The sequence below is a fragment of the Desmodus rotundus genome, chromosome 2, assembly GCF_022682495.2.
Source record: "Desmodus rotundus isolate HL8 chromosome 2, HLdesRot8A.1, whole genome shotgun sequence".
In the NCBI taxonomy this organism is placed as follows: Eukaryota; Metazoa; Chordata; class Mammalia; order Chiroptera; family Phyllostomidae; genus Desmodus; species Desmodus rotundus.
The window spans coordinates 195,377,033-195,396,674 of record NC_071388.1 but is presented as its reverse complement, the minus strand read 5'-3'; the positions used below and the strand labels follow the sequence as shown (position 1 = coordinate 195,396,674).

General features: G+C 59.9%; 1 protein-coding gene across 5 annotated transcripts; it reads left to right on the top strand.

Annotated features, from left to right (window-relative positions):
- The first annotated feature begins 179 nt into the window (after positions 1-179).
- Positions 180-19,544, top strand: OBSL1 (obscurin like cytoskeletal adaptor 1). 5 transcript variants are annotated; one of them, XM_045198142.3, is made up of 22 exons: positions 180-332; positions 478-1,508; positions 3,184-3,453; positions 3,537-3,788; positions 3,958-4,260; positions 4,426-4,722; positions 5,829-6,101; positions 7,129-7,401; positions 7,931-8,203; positions 10,919-11,191; positions 11,979-12,254; positions 12,337-12,624; positions 12,803-13,078; positions 13,701-13,970; positions 14,137-14,409; positions 15,412-15,678; positions 16,584-16,696; positions 17,227-17,383; positions 17,548-17,709; positions 18,053-18,157; positions 18,461-18,730; positions 19,409-19,544. In XM_045198142.3, exons 2-22 carry the CDS (start codon positions 497-499, stop codon positions 19,414-19,416), a joined length of 5,691 nt encoding a protein of 1,896 aa, XP_045054077.2. In that variant the 5' UTR covers positions 180-332; positions 478-496; the 3' UTR covers positions 19,417-19,544. The 5 variants fall into 5 exon arrangements, with proteins under 5 accessions (XP_045054077.2, XP_053775085.1, XP_053775087.1 ...); XM_053919110.2 differs by having other exon boundaries at positions 180-1,508; XM_053919112.2 differs by lacking the exon at positions 11,979-12,254 and having other exon boundaries at positions 180-1,508.
- The last annotated feature ends 98 nt before the right edge of the window (positions 19,545-19,642 follow it).

The window sequence follows — 19,642 nt, the reverse complement described above, 5'->3', positions numbered from 1 at the left end:
GCCTCTAGGAGCCAGTCTGGGCTCTTATCCTCCAGCTGTGTCATCAGAGAATATTTTTGGGATTGGCAGCTGCAGGCGCCTCTGCCACTCAGGCCCAAGCCTGGCGGGTGGTTGGGGACCTGGCGGCTGGAGGTGGGAGGGAGGAGGGGAAGAGGCCCAGGCTGTGGAAGGGGGCTGGGAAGGGAGGCTTTCTGGAGCAGGAAGCCTGGCCGCTGGCTGGGGAGGCTGCCGGGCCCCTCGCTGTGAAGGCAAACAGGAAGGACTGCCCCCAGATCTCTGGGCTCCCGGCCCGGGAATAGCCGCCACTTCAGAGTTGCAGGTCCGGGCCGAGGGTAAGGAGGCAAGCGGGAGCGGGCGGCTCGGGGAGACCTCCACAATCCCCGCGCCGGACCCCCAGGCGCACCCCGCCTCCCAGGTTCCCGCCGCAGCTCCGGGCCTCTGAGCGTCCACCACCCGCCCTTCCTTCGAGCGCTGCAGGTCGTCTGCGGCCGCCGCGATGAAGGCGAGCGCGGGCGATCAGGGGAGTCCACCGTGCTTTCTGCGCTTCCCGCGGCCCGTGCGGGTGGTAAGTGGCGCCGAGGCCGAGCTCAAGTGCGTGGTCCTGGGGGAGCCGCCACCCACTGTCGTATGGGAGAAGGGCGGGCAGCGGCTGGCGGCCTCGGAGCGCTTTAGCTTCCCCACCGACGGTGCTGAGCACGGCCTGCTGCTGACTGGCGCGCTGCCCACCGACGCGGGGGTCTACGTGTGTCGCGCCCGCAACGCGGCCGGGGAGGCCTACGCGGCGGCCGCGATCACCGTGCTGGAGCCAGCGGCCCCCGAGCCCGATCCCCAGCCCACCGAGCCTTCCCTGCTGCCGCCCGTGACCGGGGAGGGCGCCCCGGTGTTCCTGACAGGGCCCCGGTCGCAATGGGTGCTTCGGGGGACAGAGGTGGTGCTGACGTGCCAGGTGGGGGGCCTCCCCGCGCCCACGCTATACTGGGAGAAGGACGGGATGGCCCTGGACGAAGTGTGGGACACCAGTCACTTCGTGCTGGAGCCTGGCCGTGCAGAGGGGACTGGGGGCGCGAGCCTGGCGCTGCGCATCCTGGCGGCGAGGCTGCCCGATTCGGGCGTCTATGTATGCCACGCCCGCAACGCGCACGGCCACGCGCAGGCCGGCGCGCTGCTCCAGGTGCACCAGCCCCCAGAGAGCCCGCCAGAGGACTCCGACGAGGCCCCCAAGCCCGTGGCGGAGCCACTCAAGTGCGCGCCCAAGACCTTCTGGGTGAACGAGGGCAAGCACGCCAAGTTCCGCTGCTACGTGATGGGCAAGCCCGAGCCTGAGATCGAATGGCACTGGGAGGGCCGCCCGCTGCTCCCCGACCGTCGCCGCCTCTTTTACCGCGACCGCGACGGCGGCTTCGTGCTCAAAGTTCTCTACTGTCAGGCGAAGGACCGCGGGCTCTACGTGTGCGCCGCGCGCAACTCGGCGGGCCAGACGCTCAGCGCAGTGCAGCTGCACGTGAAAGGTACCGCGGCGCCCCTCCCAGGTCCTCGGGATTCCAGCCGCCCCTTCGTGCCCCGCGCGACCCTGAACGCGGTGGGGGGAGGGGCGGCGGAGTATTGAAATCCCGTTTCCTGCCCGCCTCCCACCACCCAGGGATTCGGATTTAGTAGGTCTCCATGGTACCCAGGAACTTATTAGCAAACTCAGGTGATTCTGAAGCAGGTAGTGGAAAACCCCCCTTTCATTTGCAAACTGAGAGGGGTCTAGAACTCTTCTAGTCCACTAGTTTTTCAACCTCCGTTATTTTACTCCTCCCCCGCCCCCCACCATGGAAATCCCATTTAGGACCCCAACATATTAGAGAGGCAAGGGTCATTTTATGGCTGGAAATTATTTTAAAAAATTTTTTTGATTTCTTGATTCGAGAGAGAGCAACATGGACTTGTTGTTCCGCTTACACATTCATTGGTTGATTCTTGTCTGTGCCTGACGGAGGATGGAACCAGCAGCCTTGGCCAACTCAGACCATGCTCCAACCAGCAGAGCTACCCCGCCAGGGCTATGGCTGTAAATTTTTAAGTCCAGATTTTAACGTGTGCTTAGAAAACCAATTAGTGAGGACGAGTGGGCTCTTTTATTGGATACACACATTTTAAGTGGAGGTTGCATTCATCACGGGGTCTGGTCTGTGAGCCGTGTGGCGAAGGCCTGGCTGCGGGCCTCCCATTGGGAAACTCCTAACTCACACCAAAGGCAAACTTGGGAGAAAAACTGCCCTGCGATTTTTGAGAATCCTTTCATTAGACTGCTCTCCCCAGGTTTGCAAGAGGAGGAAGGTGAAGGAGAAGAAATTTGTATTTCAAAGTTGAGTCACCAACAATGTCTAGCAAATGCTCATAAAACAGGAAACAGGGGAACACCCCTGTCTCACCCTGGAAGTTAAAGCTCTCCATGATAGGAATTCGTCACAACTTGCAGGATTTTACCTTTACTAGTTATTGTCCAACTTTTTCCCCCAGAAGAAAAAAAATTGGCAAATCTGAGCCTGGCCTGGCACACTTTCAGGCATGCAGACCCTGTGCCACAGTGCTGACCTCATGGGTGCGCTGCCACACACTGGCCAGGGGGGCTAAATTCTATTAATATAAAACGCCCAGCAGGAAGGCAGAGCTTCCCAGAGCTACAGGACATAAGTAAGCACTTATCCAGCACCCTCACCCAGGTGAACCCACCAGCTGCTTTCCAGCATCATGCTTTCTTCTTGCAAAATGCAGTTTTGAAAATGCTTAAAGTACTTTAAAAAGGAAATTCAGCTCAGACCCTGGCGGAATTTGTGTCATGCCCCTGAGGGGTCCCAAGTGAAAGTTTGAAAATCACTGATGTGGTCCAAGCCCTTCAGTCCCCTTCCCCACTTTACAGGTAAGAAAACTGAGGCCCAGGATCACTAAAATGGCCTTGCTCGAGGTGATGGGGCCAGTGTCAGGGTCAGGTGAAAATTTAGGCCATCTGACTTCCCTTCTGGAGCTTTTCCTGTGAGTCCACAATGCCTGCCGGCTCCAGGAGAAAAGCAAACGGCATAGCTAATGGGTTCAGCTGTTGATGATGCAGGAGCACAGGAGAGGAGCATGTGAGAGGAGCAGTCCCTCTCCCAACCTGGCCCTCTCCAGAGTCTTCTCTGGTCTCTCTCCTCTCCACAGAGCCCCGCCTCCGCTTCTCCAGGCCCCTGCAGGACGTGGAGGGCCGTGAGCATGGGATTGCCGTGCTGGAGTGCAAAGTCCCCAACTCCCGCATTCCCACGGCCTGGTTCCGCGAGGACCAGCGGCTGCTTCCCTGCCGCAAATATGAACAGATCGAGGAGGGCGCCATCAGGCGCCTCATCATTCACAGGCTGAAGGCGGATGACGATGGTGTCTACCTGTGCGAGATGCGGGGCCGGGTGCGCACTGTGGCCAGTGTGACAGTCAAAGGTCGGCTGGCCAGCGGGAGGAGGCCGAGGCTAAGACGGACAAGTGCCCTGACCCCGGGCTAATGGACTCTGTCCGCATCTCAGGGCCTATCCTGAAGCGGCTGCCCCGGAAGCTTGATGTTCTAGAGGGCGAGAACGCGGTGCTGCTGGTGGAGACGCGAGAGGCTGGGGTCGAGGGGCGCTGGAGCCGTGATGGGGAGGACCTACCGACCACCTGCCAGAGCAGCTCCGGCCACATGCATGCCCTGGTCCTTCCAGGCGTCACTCGAGAAGATGCCGGCGAAGTCACCTTTAGCCTGGACAACTCCCGTACCACCACTCTTCTCAGAGTCAAATGTGAGGACACGAAAGCCCTTGGTCAGGCTCCTGAAGGGCTGGACAGGCGGGCCAGAGCAGGAGGGCGACCAGATGCCAGTCGTCTGGGTTGGCAAAGTGGACCTGCAAAGGTGGGAGGGCGGTGGGAGTGTGGAGCAGGGCTCCGGTACAAACCCTGCCTTCGTCTCAGGCATCAAGCACAATCCCCCGGGACCCCCGGTGTTGGCAGAGATGTTCAAGGGCCGCAAGAACATGGTCTTGCTGACCTGGAAGCCTCCCCAGCCGGTTCCCGAGACCCCCTTCGTCTACCGGCTGGAGCGGCAGAAGGTGGGCTCAGAAGACTGGGTCCAGTGCTTCAGCATGGAGAACGCTGGGGCTGTGGAGTTGTCGGGGGACTGTGTGCCCTCTGAGGGTGACTACCGCTTCCGCATCTGCACAGTCAGCGAACACGGCCGCAGTCCCCACGTTGTGTTCCACGGGTGTGCTCGCCTCGGTGAGTGGACCCTGCCAGACCTGGCCTGTCAGCAGCGCCACCCCAAGTCATACCCTCTCCTTCCTTCTGCAGCTCTCGGTCCCTGTCTTCTTAAATGTCCTCCTGCAAATGTCTGCCCTCTGTCACCCCTCTAGTTCTGATGGCTGCACTCTCTCCCCTTCTCAGTGCCCACAGCTCGCGTGGTGGCAGGTCTGAGGGACATGCAGGTATACGACGGGGAAGATGCTGTCTTCTCCCTTATTCTCTCCACCGTCATCCAGGGCACCTGGTTCCTTAACGGGGTGGAGCTCCAGAGCGCTGAGCCGGAGGGCCAGGTGGAGCCCGGGGCCCTGCGGTACCACGTGGAGCACAGGGGCCTGCAGCACCTACTCGTCCTGCACGCCGTCACGCGCCAGCACAGTGGGGCCCTCGTTGGCTTCAGCTGCCTGGGCGTGCAGGACTCGGCTGCCCTCACCATCCAAGGTTGGTGCTGGTGGGCACTAGGGTGGGCCCATACGGCCAAGGCACAGTCCTGTTGGCACGATGGAGCAGATGCTGTTCCCACTTCTACCACCTGGGCCAGAAGAGTAAGGAGCGCCCGTGGTGGGCTCAGATGGAGGACCCTGGTCCAGCAGGCAGGCTTCAAACCACATGCAACGTACAGGGGACCCCTTGCCCATTCATCAGTATCATATCCAGATTCTCTGGGGTGCTTTGTGGTTTACAGAATTCTGTCGTGTTTGTCATCTCAGAGACACAGGCCTGGTCCCTAGGCCCCTAGCTGCCTGCCCTATCCCGTGATCACTAACACTGACATAGCTACTTCCTGTGTGCCAGGCACAGTCCTAATCACTTTACATGTATTATCACAATGCTTTCAACAGCCCTAGGAGGTGGGGTCTTTGGTCAACCCATTCTGCAGATGAGGAAACTGAGGCACAGAGAGGTTAAGTGACTGGGCCAAGGAAACTCACATAGCTAATGAGCTGTGGAGCTGGACTACGAACCCAGGCAGCCTGGCTCCAGAGTCACACTCTGCCACCTGTGGAGACAGGGAAGGAGAGGGACTGAGGTGCCCTAGGAACACAGTGGTGGGGGTCTGAAAGTTCAGGGAGCATGCTGGCATTTGCCGTCTCACCATTGCCAGAGATCGTAAGGGCAGTCGAGAATTCCTCAGCACCACACACAGGGCGCTGAGGTGGTCAGCTGCCAGCGTCCCGGGAAGAGGGCAAAGTAAGGATTAACTGGCGGCCAGAGCAGCATTTCCAAAATGCAACCCGGGATCACCACCATCAGAGTCCCCTGGAGCGCTGGGTCATCACGCAGGTTCCCCAGCCCCTGTAGGACTGGGGACAGGGTGACTAAGAATCTGCACTTGAACAGGCTCCCTAGGAATCCTTGTGCACACCCCAACCACTGCTCTTAAGAATTGGTGTGTGAGCGCAAACCTATTTTTTTTTTTTAATTCCAAATGTATGAACAGCAGTTGTCTGGCCTGTTGGTCCCACACCTCTAGAGTGAGCACATGCGGGGGTGGGGGGATGCGGTGCACGACAAGGGCCTGCGTGCAAGCGAGTTTCTCCTTACAGAGAGCCTGGTGCACATCCTGAGTCCCCAGGGCAAGGTGTCGTTGACCTTCACAACCTTGGAGCCGGTGGTGTTGACATGTGAGTTCTCCCGGATGGACTTACCAGCCAGCTGGTACAAGGATGGGCAGAAGGTGGAAGAGAGTGAGTCACTGGTGGTGAAGATGGATGGACACAAACACCACCTGATCCTACCTGCTGCCAAAGTCCGGGACAGCGGCGAGTTTGAGTGCAGAACAGAAGGGGTCTCGGCCTTCTTCCATGTCACCGTCCAAGGTCAGGAACCACGGCAGCCTGGGTTCCTCCATCTGAGGCGACCTGCCTGGGGGGTGGGGTCCCTTCCAGGGAGGTCCTGGTGGGCCAGGGGAGGTGTTTCAGATCGCTCTGCACTTGCTTCTTAATCCTCCCATGAGCGAGCACACTGGCCCACTGTGCACCCTCTGCTGGGTGAGGGTGTGGGCAACTACTTTCAGCTAAGGAAAGGAGAGTGGGCGCTGACACATGTTGGACATCTACATGGACATCTACTAGCCAACTACTGTGCTAGATCCCTCAAGCACACGCTTTGGTCTAACTTTCACAACTAGATGAAAGGCAATACGTCGCCAGTTTGCAGCTGAAGAAACAGGCTAGGAGAGGTTATGCAGTGTGCCCATTATCCCACAGCTAGCACACACCCGAGCTGGGTTTACACGCAGGGCACCCTCCTCCACTGTCGCAGGTGGCAGGGTCAAAGGGAAGTGTTAAGTGCAGTGGTCCAGTGGTTCTCAGACGCTAACCCGTGTCCTGGCTGCCTTGGAACTGCTCCAGGGGCCTGTTACCGGTGCAGCGTACGCCCAGGCCCCCGACTGCCAGAGCCAGAACACACAGGGCAGAGCCTGCAGAACCACTCAGCCAGCTCACCTCACGCTAAGTGGAAATCCTGTTTCAGCTCCATTGCCAGGAGGGCCTCTGGCCCTTGCCCGAATGCACCCAGTAACAGGACCTCACTGCCCGTGGGGAGTAGCTGTCCCACTGTGGCACCGCTAGGTCATTCCCACCTCCTGGCCCTGCCAGACCCTGTGATACTGACCTCCTCTCCACCCAGAGGTTCTCTGTGCCTCCCTCCCATGTCCCCACCCAGTTGCCTCCAATCCTCTGTGGACTCCCAAAGCATTCTTCTGTCGCATGAGCTGTCGTGCCTCATGTCATTACCCCAGCGTCCCCAGCACAGCATGGCCTCAACCTTCCCAGTGTTCTCCAGTAGGGACTCAGGTCTCCCGTGTTGTGGGGACCTGTGTGACCCTGACTCTGCTCGCCCCAGACCCCCCCGTGCACATCCTGGACCCCCTCGAGCATGTGTTCGTGCACGCCATAACCTCTGAGTGCGTCGTGCTGACCTGCAAGGTGGACCGCGAGGATGCCCCTGTGCAGTGGTACAAGGATGGGCAAGAGGTGGAGGAGAGTGACATCGTGGTACTGGAGAACGAAGGACCCCATCACCGCCTGGTGCTGCCTGCCGCCCAGCCCTCTGACGGGGGCGAGTTTCAGTGCGTCACCGGAGATGAGCGCGCCTACTTCACCGTTACTGTCACAGGTGGGGGCCCGTGGGACAGGGGAGGCGCTCCCTGCCCTGGCCTCCCTCTTCCTGCTGATCACACGCCTACCCACGGCCTCTACCCTGAGGTTCAGTCATTGCAGGAAATGCATCGTCATAAACACGCTGGTCACAGGGAAGCCCTGCCCTCCATTCTCCTGAAGACCCGTGCTAAGGCAGTGGTACCACCGGGCAGGGTTTAGGGCAGGCCGGCGCTAGAGGGGTCAGAAGATCTGAGGCCTTCAGGAAACCCCAGCTCCATCTGGGCACCCAACTTTCCTCCTCCCCGTCCCACCCTTCATACCATCACTGTCCCAACCAGAGAATACGGAATGTTCTATGGCCATACCCTTGATGTGCTTGGGGGAGTGGTTTTGTCTGCAGCTGTGAGCAGGTGTCTGAGCGGCTATGAGACACGAGAGGGAGGCCCGGTTGCTCCACGTGCGGCAGACCAGGCATGCGTCAGGCAGGGCGGTGGGGCCCATCGCCCTACCCCCTGATGCCCGGCCATGCGGTCCTTGTCCTCCAGACGTCACGTCGTGGATTGTGTACCCCAGCGGCAAGGTGTATGTGGCTGCTGTGCGCCTGGAGCGTGTGGTGCTGACCTGTGAGCTGTGCCGGCCCTGGGCTGAGGTGCGTTGGACCAAGGACGGGGAAGAGGTGCTGGAGAGCCCAGCACTGCTCCTGCAGAAGGAGGACACCGTCCGCCGCCTGGTGCTGCCTGCCGTCCAGCTCGAGGACTCCGGCGAGTATTTGTGTGAAATCAATGATGAGTCAGCTTCCTTCACCGTCACCGTCACAGGTATGGGCCTCCCCCAGCTGCCTGGAGTCACCAGAGGACAATGCTGAGCCCTTGGAGGAGCTGGTCTCATAGCCCCTAACTAGCACACTGCCGGGGGCGGGGGCATGGTTACAGATGCATGTATCCGGCTTCCCGGCCTGAGTGAACAGGCTCCCCTGCCAGGCGCCCAAGGCCAGGAATGGTTACGGTCCAGTCTCATTTATGGAGCACTTTCTTCATGCCAGATGGGGCCAGGTGTGTGGGTAACTGCTGCGCAGAGCAGAACCATCCCCTGTTCTCAGAGAGCTGCCAGTCTAGCTGGGGCAGCGCCTGTTAACCAGGGGTCGCAAATAGGTAGACCCTAGGGCCCCATGCAGCCCACAGATGTGTTTTGTTTGGCCTGCAGAGACTTACCAAACTCAGGACAGTTCAAATAACAATCCGGAGTTGTGCCTCCTTTTGAAAAAGCCCAAGACCCAGCGGCTGTGGTCCCGCTTCCCGCCATGGCTACGAACAGCTGGCACTGAGTAGCAGCTGCCCCCATAATGCAGGGCCCACATTCCTGTCCCACTCTCCCAGTTCTCCCCAGATTACGTCAGCCACTGACCTTAAACACCTGGCCCCTGTGGGCATTTGAGTTGGTGACCCCCGTGTTAAATAATAAACATGGAAATAAATATACAGTGACACCTCGTGACAAGTGCTGTGGAGGATGAGGGCAAGGGGGCTCAAGAGATAAGAGCAAGAGAGTCGGGGAGAAAGTTGCCCTGCTTCCCTGGGCCTGGCTCCAGACACTCCACCGCTGAAAGGCAGACACACCCACTCCCCGCGGGGAGCTCCCGGGATGGTGGGAAAGCCAGGCCCTGCAGAGGGTCTCTGAGTGTGGGTTGTCAAATGTCACGATAGGGTGCAGTGGGAGCCCAAGGCCGGGGGCTGTTAACCAGGTCAGCAGTAGGAAGCGCCTTCAAAACAGATAACTTGGCACAGGGCCGAGTTAGCTAAGTGGAAATCTGCGGGGTTCGGGCTGAAGGTGGAGGAGAATGTTCAAGGCGGGGAAAGCACAAGACGACTGTGGAAGTGGTGGTAGTTCAGTGCCAGGAGCTGTGGGGTTGCAGCCAGTTCCTGTATGGAGGTGCTGGGGATGGAGGGGCCTAGGCACCGCTGGCTGTGCCGGAGGGACCGTCCTGCTGCTGCCAGTCTCGTTGCCCTTCCCCTGCCCTGTCCTGGGAATAATGCCTCATCCTAGGCCAGGCTGCCGCGGCCCCAAATAGTGCAGCTTGGCACAAACACGCCCACAAAGCTAAGGAGGCCTTTCTGTACCTCTGTCCTGTAGTGAGTCCCTTCAAGCTCTCCGGCACCATGCCCTGGCCAGGTATAATGGCCTCAGCCACACACGTGCCAGCCCTCGTTTGGCCTGCACACAAGAAACCAGATTCTTCACAGGGAATTTCACACACACCACCCCGGCTGTGGACCAGGGAGAATCAAGTCTGATGCCAAGCTGGGGTCCCACGGCTATGCAGGCACCCCAACCCCATCACTCCACCCAGTCCTTACCCCATAGCCCCATACCCTCCCCCACCCCACAGGCAGTCACACTGCAATCAGCTGACCTTGCTGGGTCCCAGAGAACCAGCCTGCATCCTCTAGACTCAGAACAAGCCCGGTTAGGAAGGTGGTTTGCAGAGGCAGAGGGCTGAGTGTGCTGGTGGGCACCTCTGCCCAAGCTGGTGACCCTGCGAGACCAGGAAGCTCGCAGTTTCCCAGCCCAGCCACAAGGGGGCCGAATGCTAAAGGAGCACCAGAATGTCTCAGACAAGGTTCTGGGAGACCCCCAGGGTAGGTGGGAATGAGGGCAAGCCCTGGCTCAGCGCACTGTCACCTCCAACGGTGACGGGCTTCTTCCTATGGAGGAATAACTGCCATTGAGCGGCTGGAGATGAACTCCCAGAATCGGCAATTAGTGTCCCTGGGGAACTCTCCGACAGCTGTTGGTAACTCATACACAGATGCGGAGTTCCTGTGTGGTGCCGACCTGTGGGCTGTGCTTGGCTCAGAATCGCTGCCACTGCTCACAGAGTCTGGGCCTCCCTTTAACAGGTGGTGGTTCGTCCTCCCGCCCTAGAGTAGGCGTAGCCAGCTGTGACCTTAGGGAAATTGCTCGATCACTCTGCACCTCAGTTTTCTCATCTGGAAATAGCCTACCCCAGGGACTGCTGTGAGGGCTAACTGTGTGAATGTGTGAAGCTCTTGGAACCTTAGAAAGTGGTATATAAGTATCTGCCATTACAGGTGTGGGATCCCTTACCCACAATTCCAAAGTCGAAAAATCTCTCAAAATCAAAAGGCGTTTTGTAAGTCAGGCACTCGCCATCATTTCAGTAAAAGCTGCGCTCAAACACGGTGAAGCTATTTGCGCTCCTTCATTATTCTGCTTAGAGCGAGTATGTCTACGCATTACCCTGAGGAAATGCTAACGTGATTGATGACTCGGGGTGCCCCAGTGGGGGCGAGGGGCGGGCATGTGACATGGTAAATGCACCAATCTGAAGCATGCTGGACCCTGTCGCACCTCTGGCTGCAGGAACTTGAGGGAACAGTTTGTGGGCCTATGACTCCTTGTTGTTATCCTCATTGCCCTTATTATTGTGGGTGACAGGGACTTCGTGCTGCCAAATGGCTCCAGGGAGGCTGGCGGTGAGTTCGTAACAGCCTGTGGTTGCCCCCACTCCGCAGAGCCCCCGGTGCGCATCATATACCCCCGGGATGAGGTGACCTTGATCGCCGTGAGCCTGGAGTGTGTGGTGCTAAGGTGTGAGTTGTCACGGGAGGATGCCCTGGTGCGCTGGTACAAGGACGGACTCGAGGTGGAGGAGAGCGAGTCCCTGGTGCTAGAGAGTGACGGGCCCTGCCGCCGCTTGGTGCTGCCTGCCGCCCAGCCTGAGGACGGGGGCGAGTTCGTGTGCGACGCTGGAGACGACTCCGCCTTCTTCACCGTCACTGTCACAGGTGAGCACTGGGGCACCCTGGAGAACTAGAGAAGCAGGAGGTTGAGGGACAGACACCCAAATATCCCACTTTCTGTATCGTTGGGGCTCCCCTCCTACCCACACAGTGCTCCCCCTCTCCACCCTCCTCGCCTCCTCCAGCCTCCTTGTTCTCAGCCACCAGAGAGCTCTGGATGTTCAAATCAGGCCAGGACAGAGACCAGGGGCCCGGTAAAGAGAGTCCAGCAATCAAGTGTACTCATTCATTCATTCATTTATTCAACCAGTGCTTATTGAGCAACTACTCTGTGCTCAGCACTGTTCTAGATGCTGATGGGTACAGCAATGAACCAGTAAGAGAAAACCTCCCGTATTCATGGAGTGAGCATTCCAGTGAGAGTGGACAAATGACAAACAAATAAAAATGGAAGGTTTTTCAGGTGGTATAAGTGCATCAGAGGCAAAGCAGGGAAGGGCTAGAAAGTGGGGGAGAGGTAGGAGGGTGTCCATTGGGGTCAGTCAGATCTGGGCCCCCTCTGTCTGTCCCTGTGACCTTGGACAAGTCACTTCCCTCCAAAGAGGCCTCAGGTCCTCATCCGTAAAACGAAGCCAGCAGCTGTACCCTTCTAGAGAGTGTCAGGAGCGGTGGAGAAAGGAGCTGCTGTGTGTTCAGCACAGCACCTGGCACACAGTAGGTGCCATGGATCGTAGCTGGTACCTTTCCCAGGAGCTGCACTGTGAAGGGAGAGGGCTGAGGAGCTAGCAGGTGAGGCTGAGCCTGCCTGCACCCCTCTCTGTCCACCCACCAGCCCCACCAGAGAGGATCGTGCGCCCTGCAGCCCGCTCCCTGGACCTGCAGTTTGGGGCTCCAGGGCGTGTGGAGCTGCGCTGCGAGGTGGCCCCTGCTGGGTCCCAGGTGCGCTGGTACAAGGATGGGCTGGAGGTGGAAGCATCAGACGCCCTGCAGCTGGGTGCTGAGGGACCCGCTCGCACCCTGACCCTGCCCCACGCCCAGCCCGAGGATGCTGGGGAGTATGTGTGTGAGACCCATGATGAAGCTGTCACCTTCAACGTCAGCCTGGCTGGTGGGTGCTCCTGGCCAGCCCAGGTAGGGGAGGTGGAAGCAAGCCCAAGCTGATGCCCTCCTCTCTCTCTCTCTCTCTCCAGAGCCCCCAGTCCAGTTCCTTGCCCCAGAGGCAGCCCCGGCCCCACTCTGTGTGGCACCTGGAGAGCCGGTGATACTGAGCTGTGAACTGTCCCGGGCTGTGGCCCTTGTCTTCTGGAGCCACAACGGGAGGCCGGTGCAGGAGGGTGAGGGCCTGGAGCTCCGCGCTGAGGGCCCCCGCCGCATCCTCTGCATCCGGGCTGCAGAGCCGGCCCATGCAGGCCTCTATACCTGTCAGTCCGGGGAGGCCCCAGGAGCCCCCAGCCTCAGCTTCACTGTCCAGGTAGCAGGTGAGACAGCCTGGGCGGGAAACCTAAGAGCTACTCCCCGAGCTTCCCCAGCTCAGTGACCACCTTAGTCACTCCCTGTCCCACCCCTCTCAGAACCTTTCCCCATCTTGCCTCCCACTGCCCTCCACATAGCCCTCAAGCCACTTCCTCCCAGTGACCCGCAGCTCTGTTCCCACAGAGCCCCCCGTGAGGGTGGTGGCCCCCGAGGCGGCCCAGACGAGGGTTCGTGGTACCCCAGGCAGGGACCTAGAGCTGGTGGTGTACCTCTCTGGGCCTGGGGGCGCTGTGCGCTGGTACAAGGACGGGGAGCGACTGGCGAGCCAGGGGCGGGTGCAGCTGGAGCAGGCCGGGGCAAGGCAGGCGCTGCGGGTGCGGGGGGCACAGAGCAGAGACGCTGGGGAGTACCTGTGCGACGCCCCCCAGGACAGCCGCATCTTCCTCGTCAGTGTGGAAGGTAACAGTGCACCCCTCACACCCTGTGGGCCCTGGGTGCCCAAAGTCCACACGCCCCCACCATTCTGGGACCCCTTCATCCCTCACCCTCACCTCGCTGCCTCTAGCTACAACCAGTTCATGCACAACTGTTGCTTGGATAGGGGCTCAGGGGCCCCTTGTCCAGAAACCCTCAAGTAGGAAGAGGCATTGCCCAGTGGTTAAAAGCAGAGGCTCTGGAGTGACCCACCCAGGTTCCGGTCTGGATTCTGTGTCCCAGTGGTTGTGTGACCCCAGCAAGTTGCTTAACTTCTCCGAGTCCTTTAACAGCTCTGAGGTGGGGGGACAGTGCTTGTTTTATAGGACTGTTGTGGCAGTTAAAGGAGATAAGGGGGGGTCCATGGTAAGTGATTCATTATTCTTAGGAAGTCAGGTGGGGTGCCAGGCCAGGATGAAGAGGAGTGAGCCAAGACAGGCAGGGAGTTGGCATCTAGTCCTTTGGGACACCCCTGTGGCTGGCACACAGTAGGCTCAGGAAAGGCCTGTGAAATAACTGGGGGTGAGGCCTCTACCCTCTGGCGGGGATGAAAAGGAGGGAGGGGCAAAGGCCCAGCCCACCTCACTGCCTGACCTCCCCCCACCAGAACCACCGCTGGTGAAGCTGGTCTCAGACCTGATACCACTCACCATCCACGAGGGTGACGATGCCACATTCCGGTGTGAAGTCTCCCCTCCAGACGCCGATGTCACCTGGCTGCGCAATGGGGCCGTTGTCACTCCGGGGCCTGGGCTGGAGATGGCTCAGAATGGATCAAGCCGTACACTGACCGTGCGAGGGTGCCAGCTCAAGGACGCAGGGACCGTGACTGCCCAAGCAGGGGGCACAGCCACCAGTGCCCGGCTCCACGTTCGAGGTTTGATCCTGATGGGGATGCAGTGGTCTTGTCCCTTGTCCCTCTTCCCCCAGCCCGGTCCCTCACAGCCTTGCCCTTGTGCCCAGGGACAAACCGGTGAGATGGAGCAGGGGGCCAGCTTCCAGGCCCCTCCAGGCTCCATGGCCCCCATCCCGTTCCTCCCCAGAAACGGAGCTGCTGTTCCTTCGGCGGCTGCAGGATGTGCGGGTGGAGGAAGGCCAGGACGTGTGCCTGGAAGTGGAGACGGGCCGAGTGGGTACAGCAGGGGCTGTGCGCTGGGTTCGAGGTGGGGAGCCCCTACCCCACGACTCTCGCCTGTCTGTGGCTCAGGATGGCCACGTCTACCGCCTCTTCATCCATGGCGTCGTCCTGGCTGATCAGGGCACCTACGGCTGTGAGAGCCACCACGATCGTACCCTGGCCAGGCTCAGCGTGAGGCGTGAGTGTCCTGTCCTCTCCTAACACGCAGTCCGCCCCTGGCACAGCCTTTCCTGGCTGGCCCAGGGCCCTCAGACCCCCACCAAAGTGCCCCTTGCCCCTGAGGCAAGTCAGCCCTGACTGACCTCCAGGAATGTGACCCGAAGTGGCCTTCCCAAAGCAAAACTTTTCTTGTTCTAATGTTTTCTGTTTACCTTAGGAGTCCGTGTGGATGTTGCATTCCATTTCAAATGTCCACATTGGCTTTGCTGTAAACATAAATATTACCCTCTAGAAAGACTTGTGGCATTTATCCATTAGTCATATGTCCCATTGCAGAAGCAGGGGGGTCTGGCAAATAGCACCCCCACCCCCCAAGCTGGAGCCTTGTATTCTCTGTGTAGCCTCATGCAAATTGCTTAACTTCCCTGGGCCAAGTCTTCTTAAAAATGTGGCTGACCCCTACTTTAAGGGTCTTTGGCGATATTACATGAGATAACATGGAAGTGTCCACACAGAGCTCGGTAGATGGTTCTCGTTGGTGACACTTATTCTCTTCTAATTTATTTCATTCATATAGTCACAATAAACCAACGTCACAATGCTACTTGCCTTGTGTCATTGGGGAAACTAAGGCTCAGAGAGGTTAAACAGCTTGTTGAAGGCCTCTCAGCACACAAACCATGTGGCAGAGTGAGGGTCCAATGTTGGTATGTCTGACTCCCAGTTCTGTGCTCCTTCTGGGGAGGGTCACAGCCCCCTCACCCAGACTCCTCACCCTTTGAACCACACCCCACCTGCTCTATGTGTCCCTCTCCTAACCCCTATAAGCTCATCTCTCCCCCTACATCTGGTGGGCCGTGCTCCCTTCTCCTGCACCCTGGTTCTGAGCTTCATTCGCTAGGCCCTCACTAGGTTGGGTGCCAGGGGTGGTGCAGGTAGAGCTGGGGGGGTGAGCCCCCCTAAAGCCATGCCCAGAGCCAGAGCTCTCATCCTCCCTCTCTCCCTATCTTCCCCCCACCAGCGAGGCAGCTAAGGGTGCTGAGGCCTCTGGAGGATGTGACCATCATCGAGGGGGGCAGTGCTACCTTCCAGCTGGAGCTGTCCCAGGAGGGTGTGACAGGGGAGTGGGCCCGGGGTGGAGTCCGGCTGCACTCAGGGCCCCAGTGCCACATGCACACAGAGGGCCACACTCACCGCCTGGTACTCAGTGGCTTGGGCCTGGCCGACTCAGGCTGCATCTCCTTCACCGCGGACTCCCTACGCTGTGCGGCCAGACTCACTGTGAAAGGTGTGGACTCTGACACGCCACCTGCCTGATGACATCCTGGGTGTGACACCACTGACCCACTCCCTGTGTGGCCCCCACTGACCATGCCTGTCCCAGTGTGCCTCTCAATGACCTCTCTGCCTGAGTGTGACTGCCCTGACCCTTGGGTCCCAAGTGGCCCCAGTGACTGCCCCGCCTGAGTGTGGCTCCTCTCACTGGTATGATGCAGCGTGGCTGCACTGACCCTCCCGCCCCTGCGAACCACTGACTGTGCCACTGTGAGCACACGTGGGCCCTCTTGTCTGCCTGCCTGACCATGGCCCCACTGACCGCTCCAAGTGTGACCCTGCTGACCACACCTGCCTGCTGTGCCCCTGTTGCCTGCCTGAGCGTGGCCTTCTGACCACTCAAGTCCCAGTGGTCCACTGTCCGTGCCTAAGGACTAGCAGCTCTGCTGAGTGTCCCCATCGTTGCTTCTAGCCCAGTGTGTTCCCCACTGGCCACACCTGCTCTAAGGTCCCCCTTGCTCCTCTGAAGCCATTGTGTCCCCTATGGTCCAGGGTCTCCTGTTCATCCAGCCAAAGGTGGCCCCCACTGGCCATGCCTGTGTATGGGAGACTCCACTGGTACCTCTGCTCTGGTTCCCGCCCACCCCCATTCCCCTCTAGCACCAGCATGTCCCACGCTGGCCACTCCTGCCCCATTGACCCCTGTACCCTCCCTGACCAGCATCCCCATGGACCATTTGTCCCAGCGTGTCCCCCGCTCACCAGTGACCTCCACACTGATGGCCTGGCCTGGCCTGGCCTAAGTGTGTCTACCGCTGACTGACCCTTGTGCCCATGAGTGTTCTTGTCCCCAGGAGCCAGGTCCCTGTCCTGCCCTCACCCCTGCTCCCTCTGCACTGTTCCTCTTCTCACTCCCAGAGGCCCCAGTGACCATTGTGCAGGTGCCACGGGACCTAGAGGTGACCGAGGGTGACACAGCTACATTCGAGTGTGAGCTTTCCCAGGCCTTGGCTGATGTTACCTGGGAGAAGGTCAGAGCCCAGCCCAACCCACCTCAGCATCCTAACAGTAATAACACCCCAAACATACTAAGAATACTGAGTGGATGTGCCTAGCACTGTGCTCAGATCTGCTTTACATTTAATCCTTTAACCTTTACAACAACCCTTTGAGGTAGTTCTTGTTATCTTCGTGTTACCTACATGTCACCCACTCTGTGGGGTGAAGGATTGCCCAGGGGAAGACGAGGGGCAGAGCCCACATTTGAATCTAGATTTACCTAATTCCAGAATCCACGCACATGGACAGTGTGATTGGTACATGACCCTGGGCTATCCGCACCTGTGAAGCCCCTTCTCAGCCCTATCGTCCCCAAAGGGTGACACCTTCCCAATGAGGCTCTTAGCGCGCTACTTCGGCGCAGAACGGCTCCATCCCAGCCTCTGGAACACAGACAAGCCTAAACGCCCCTCGAAACCGCTTGGCATCAACAGAGGGCGCCACCGCCTCCCACGTCTGCGGCCGCCGGCTCATCACGACCCTCTGCCACTCTCACCCCTAGGACGGGCGCCCGCTCACCCCAAGCCCTCGGCTCAGGCTTCAGGCCCTCGGCACTCGACGCCTTCTCCAGCTGCGGCGCTGCGGCCCCTTGGACGCCGGGACCTACAGCTGCGCGGTGGGGACGGCTCGCGCCGGCCCTGTCCGCCTGACCGTGCGCGGTGGGTATGGGGTGCTGCTGGGGCCGGACACTGATGTGGGCTTGGGGGCTGCAGATGGCCCCTTTCCTGGGACTGACTCGGGTGCTCCTTGGGAGAGGGGAGGGACGGGAGCGAATACCTCTCCCTCCGCCCCGTCCCGCCTCACGCCCTCGGCTCCGCCCCAGAGCGGGTGGTCTCGGTGCTCTCCGAGCTCCGGTCGGTGAGAGCCCGCGAAGGCGACGGCGCCACATTTGAGTGCATTGTATCGGAGGTCGAGACCACCGGGAGCTGGAAGCTTGGAGGCCGCCCACTGAGGCCCGGAGGCCGCGTCCGCATCCGCCATGAAGGTCTGGCCGACTTTCCACTGGTTCTGGCCCCTTGCCGCCGCGTCCGGGGTTCCCACAGACCCCGCCCCACTACGATAAGTCCCACCCCCAGCCCGAATGGGCCCAGCCCCCTGGGCCAAAGAGCAGTCTCGCTGTCTCTCCGCCCCTCAGCTCTGAGCCCTCCGTCCTGGCCGGCTCCACTTCCCCTTCGGCATCCCAACTCCACGCATCCAGTTCCGTCCCCTGCCCTAGTGCTTATTCATCTCGTCCCGATCGACCGGGGAGACCTACTCCGGCCCCACCCTCATCCCCGATCCCTCCCCCGAGGCGGCTCCAGCCTCGCTAGCGCCCTCCTCGTCCTCAGGGAAGAAACATATTCTGATGCTGAGTGAGCTGCGCGCGGAGGATGCGGGTGAGGTCCACTTCCAGGCGGGACCCGCCCAGTCCGTGGCTGAGCTGGAGGTGGAGGGTAAGCAACTGCGGCGAGGGCTGCCTGGAGCGGGCGTCACCTTCCGTGGGGCAGGCCGGCTGGCGGCTGGCCCTGGGAAAGCCCCTTCCTCGAGGGGCTCTCCTGGGGCGGGTCACAGAGGGCAGCGCATTTCCTGGGGAGGAGGAGACCTTGGGTAGAGGCTGCAGAGTAATGGGCCGGTGGCATAGAGATCTGAGACCAGGAGTTGAGGCCGCAGGGGGAGGGAAGATGCGTTTCTCCTCCTGGCGGGGGCGGGGGTCCTGCGTCTTCCTATTAACTTAAGACCTCGGCATCCACCCCCAGCACTGCCTCTCCAGATGTGCCGCCGCCCGCCTCGAGAGAAGACGGTGCTAGCGGGCCGCCGGGCGGTGCTGGAGGTGACTGTGTCCCGCTCAGGGGGCCACGTGTGCTGGTTGCGGGAGGGGATCGAGCTGAGTCCAGGAGACAAGTATGAGCTGCGCAGCCACGGCCCCACCCACAGCCTGGTCATCCATGACGTGCGACCTGAGGACCAGGGCACCTATTGCTGCCAGGCTGGCGAAGACAGTGCCCACACGCGGCTGCTGGTAGAGGGTGAGTGGAGCCGACTAGGACAGGTGGGCTGGCCAAGCAGAAGTGGTCCGAGACACACCTACCCAGGTTTTTCAGGACTTGGGATAGCAAGTTGGTTTTGGAATGTCTTGAAGGTAGGAAGTGGGGAGGCCAGAGATCTCACCCAGGCGAGGAGAGGAGGGAACTGTGTTCTCAGCGGGAACCCCTTGGTTCAGGGCAGCTGCTCCCACGTTTCTACACCCTTTCCTGTCCAGTGTTCTCCTCACTCCCTCCTGTCCCTGGACCATGTTTGTGTCACCTGAACACCCCATTTGCACCCAAGTTCCTATCCTTCCCAATGCTTCTGCTTCGTGCCCCCCACCTGTCCCTCACCCCCCTCCTGCTCTCTGCTGGCTTCTGCCCATCTCAGGGAGTTCAACATCAGCCTGGGCAGAAGGCTTCTGAACTAGTCCTGTTTATTTTCTTTCCCACGTAGGATATGCCCCACTCTCCACCCTGATCCCTGCATTCCCTTTAGATGCCTTGCCTGACCCTAACCAGCCCCCACTGTCCTGCCCCAAAGACAGCTCCGACAGAGGCCCAGCAAGGGTGGGGCAGAGGGTGAGGGCCCGCTCTTCTTGTGTGGGTGCCCAGCCTCTGCCAGGGAGGAAGGTGGTACCCATTCTCTCCCCAGCCCCACGCGAAGTCATTCCTCTGCAGGTAGCTAGAAGGACCGAACCAGGCCAGGCGGGTGCCCTCGGACAGCTTGGAAGGCGCATGCCCTTATGCCGGGCAGGGGTGGGGAGGCAGGGGAACCAGAGGTGATGGGAGACAATAAAAGTTATGCAGCCCCTTTCCCTGGCTCTCTGTGTGACGTAGGAGGGCAGAACTGGCCTGGAAACCCTGCGTAGTGAGTGACACAGGGAAGCAAGAACTATTGTGCTCCTAATTTGG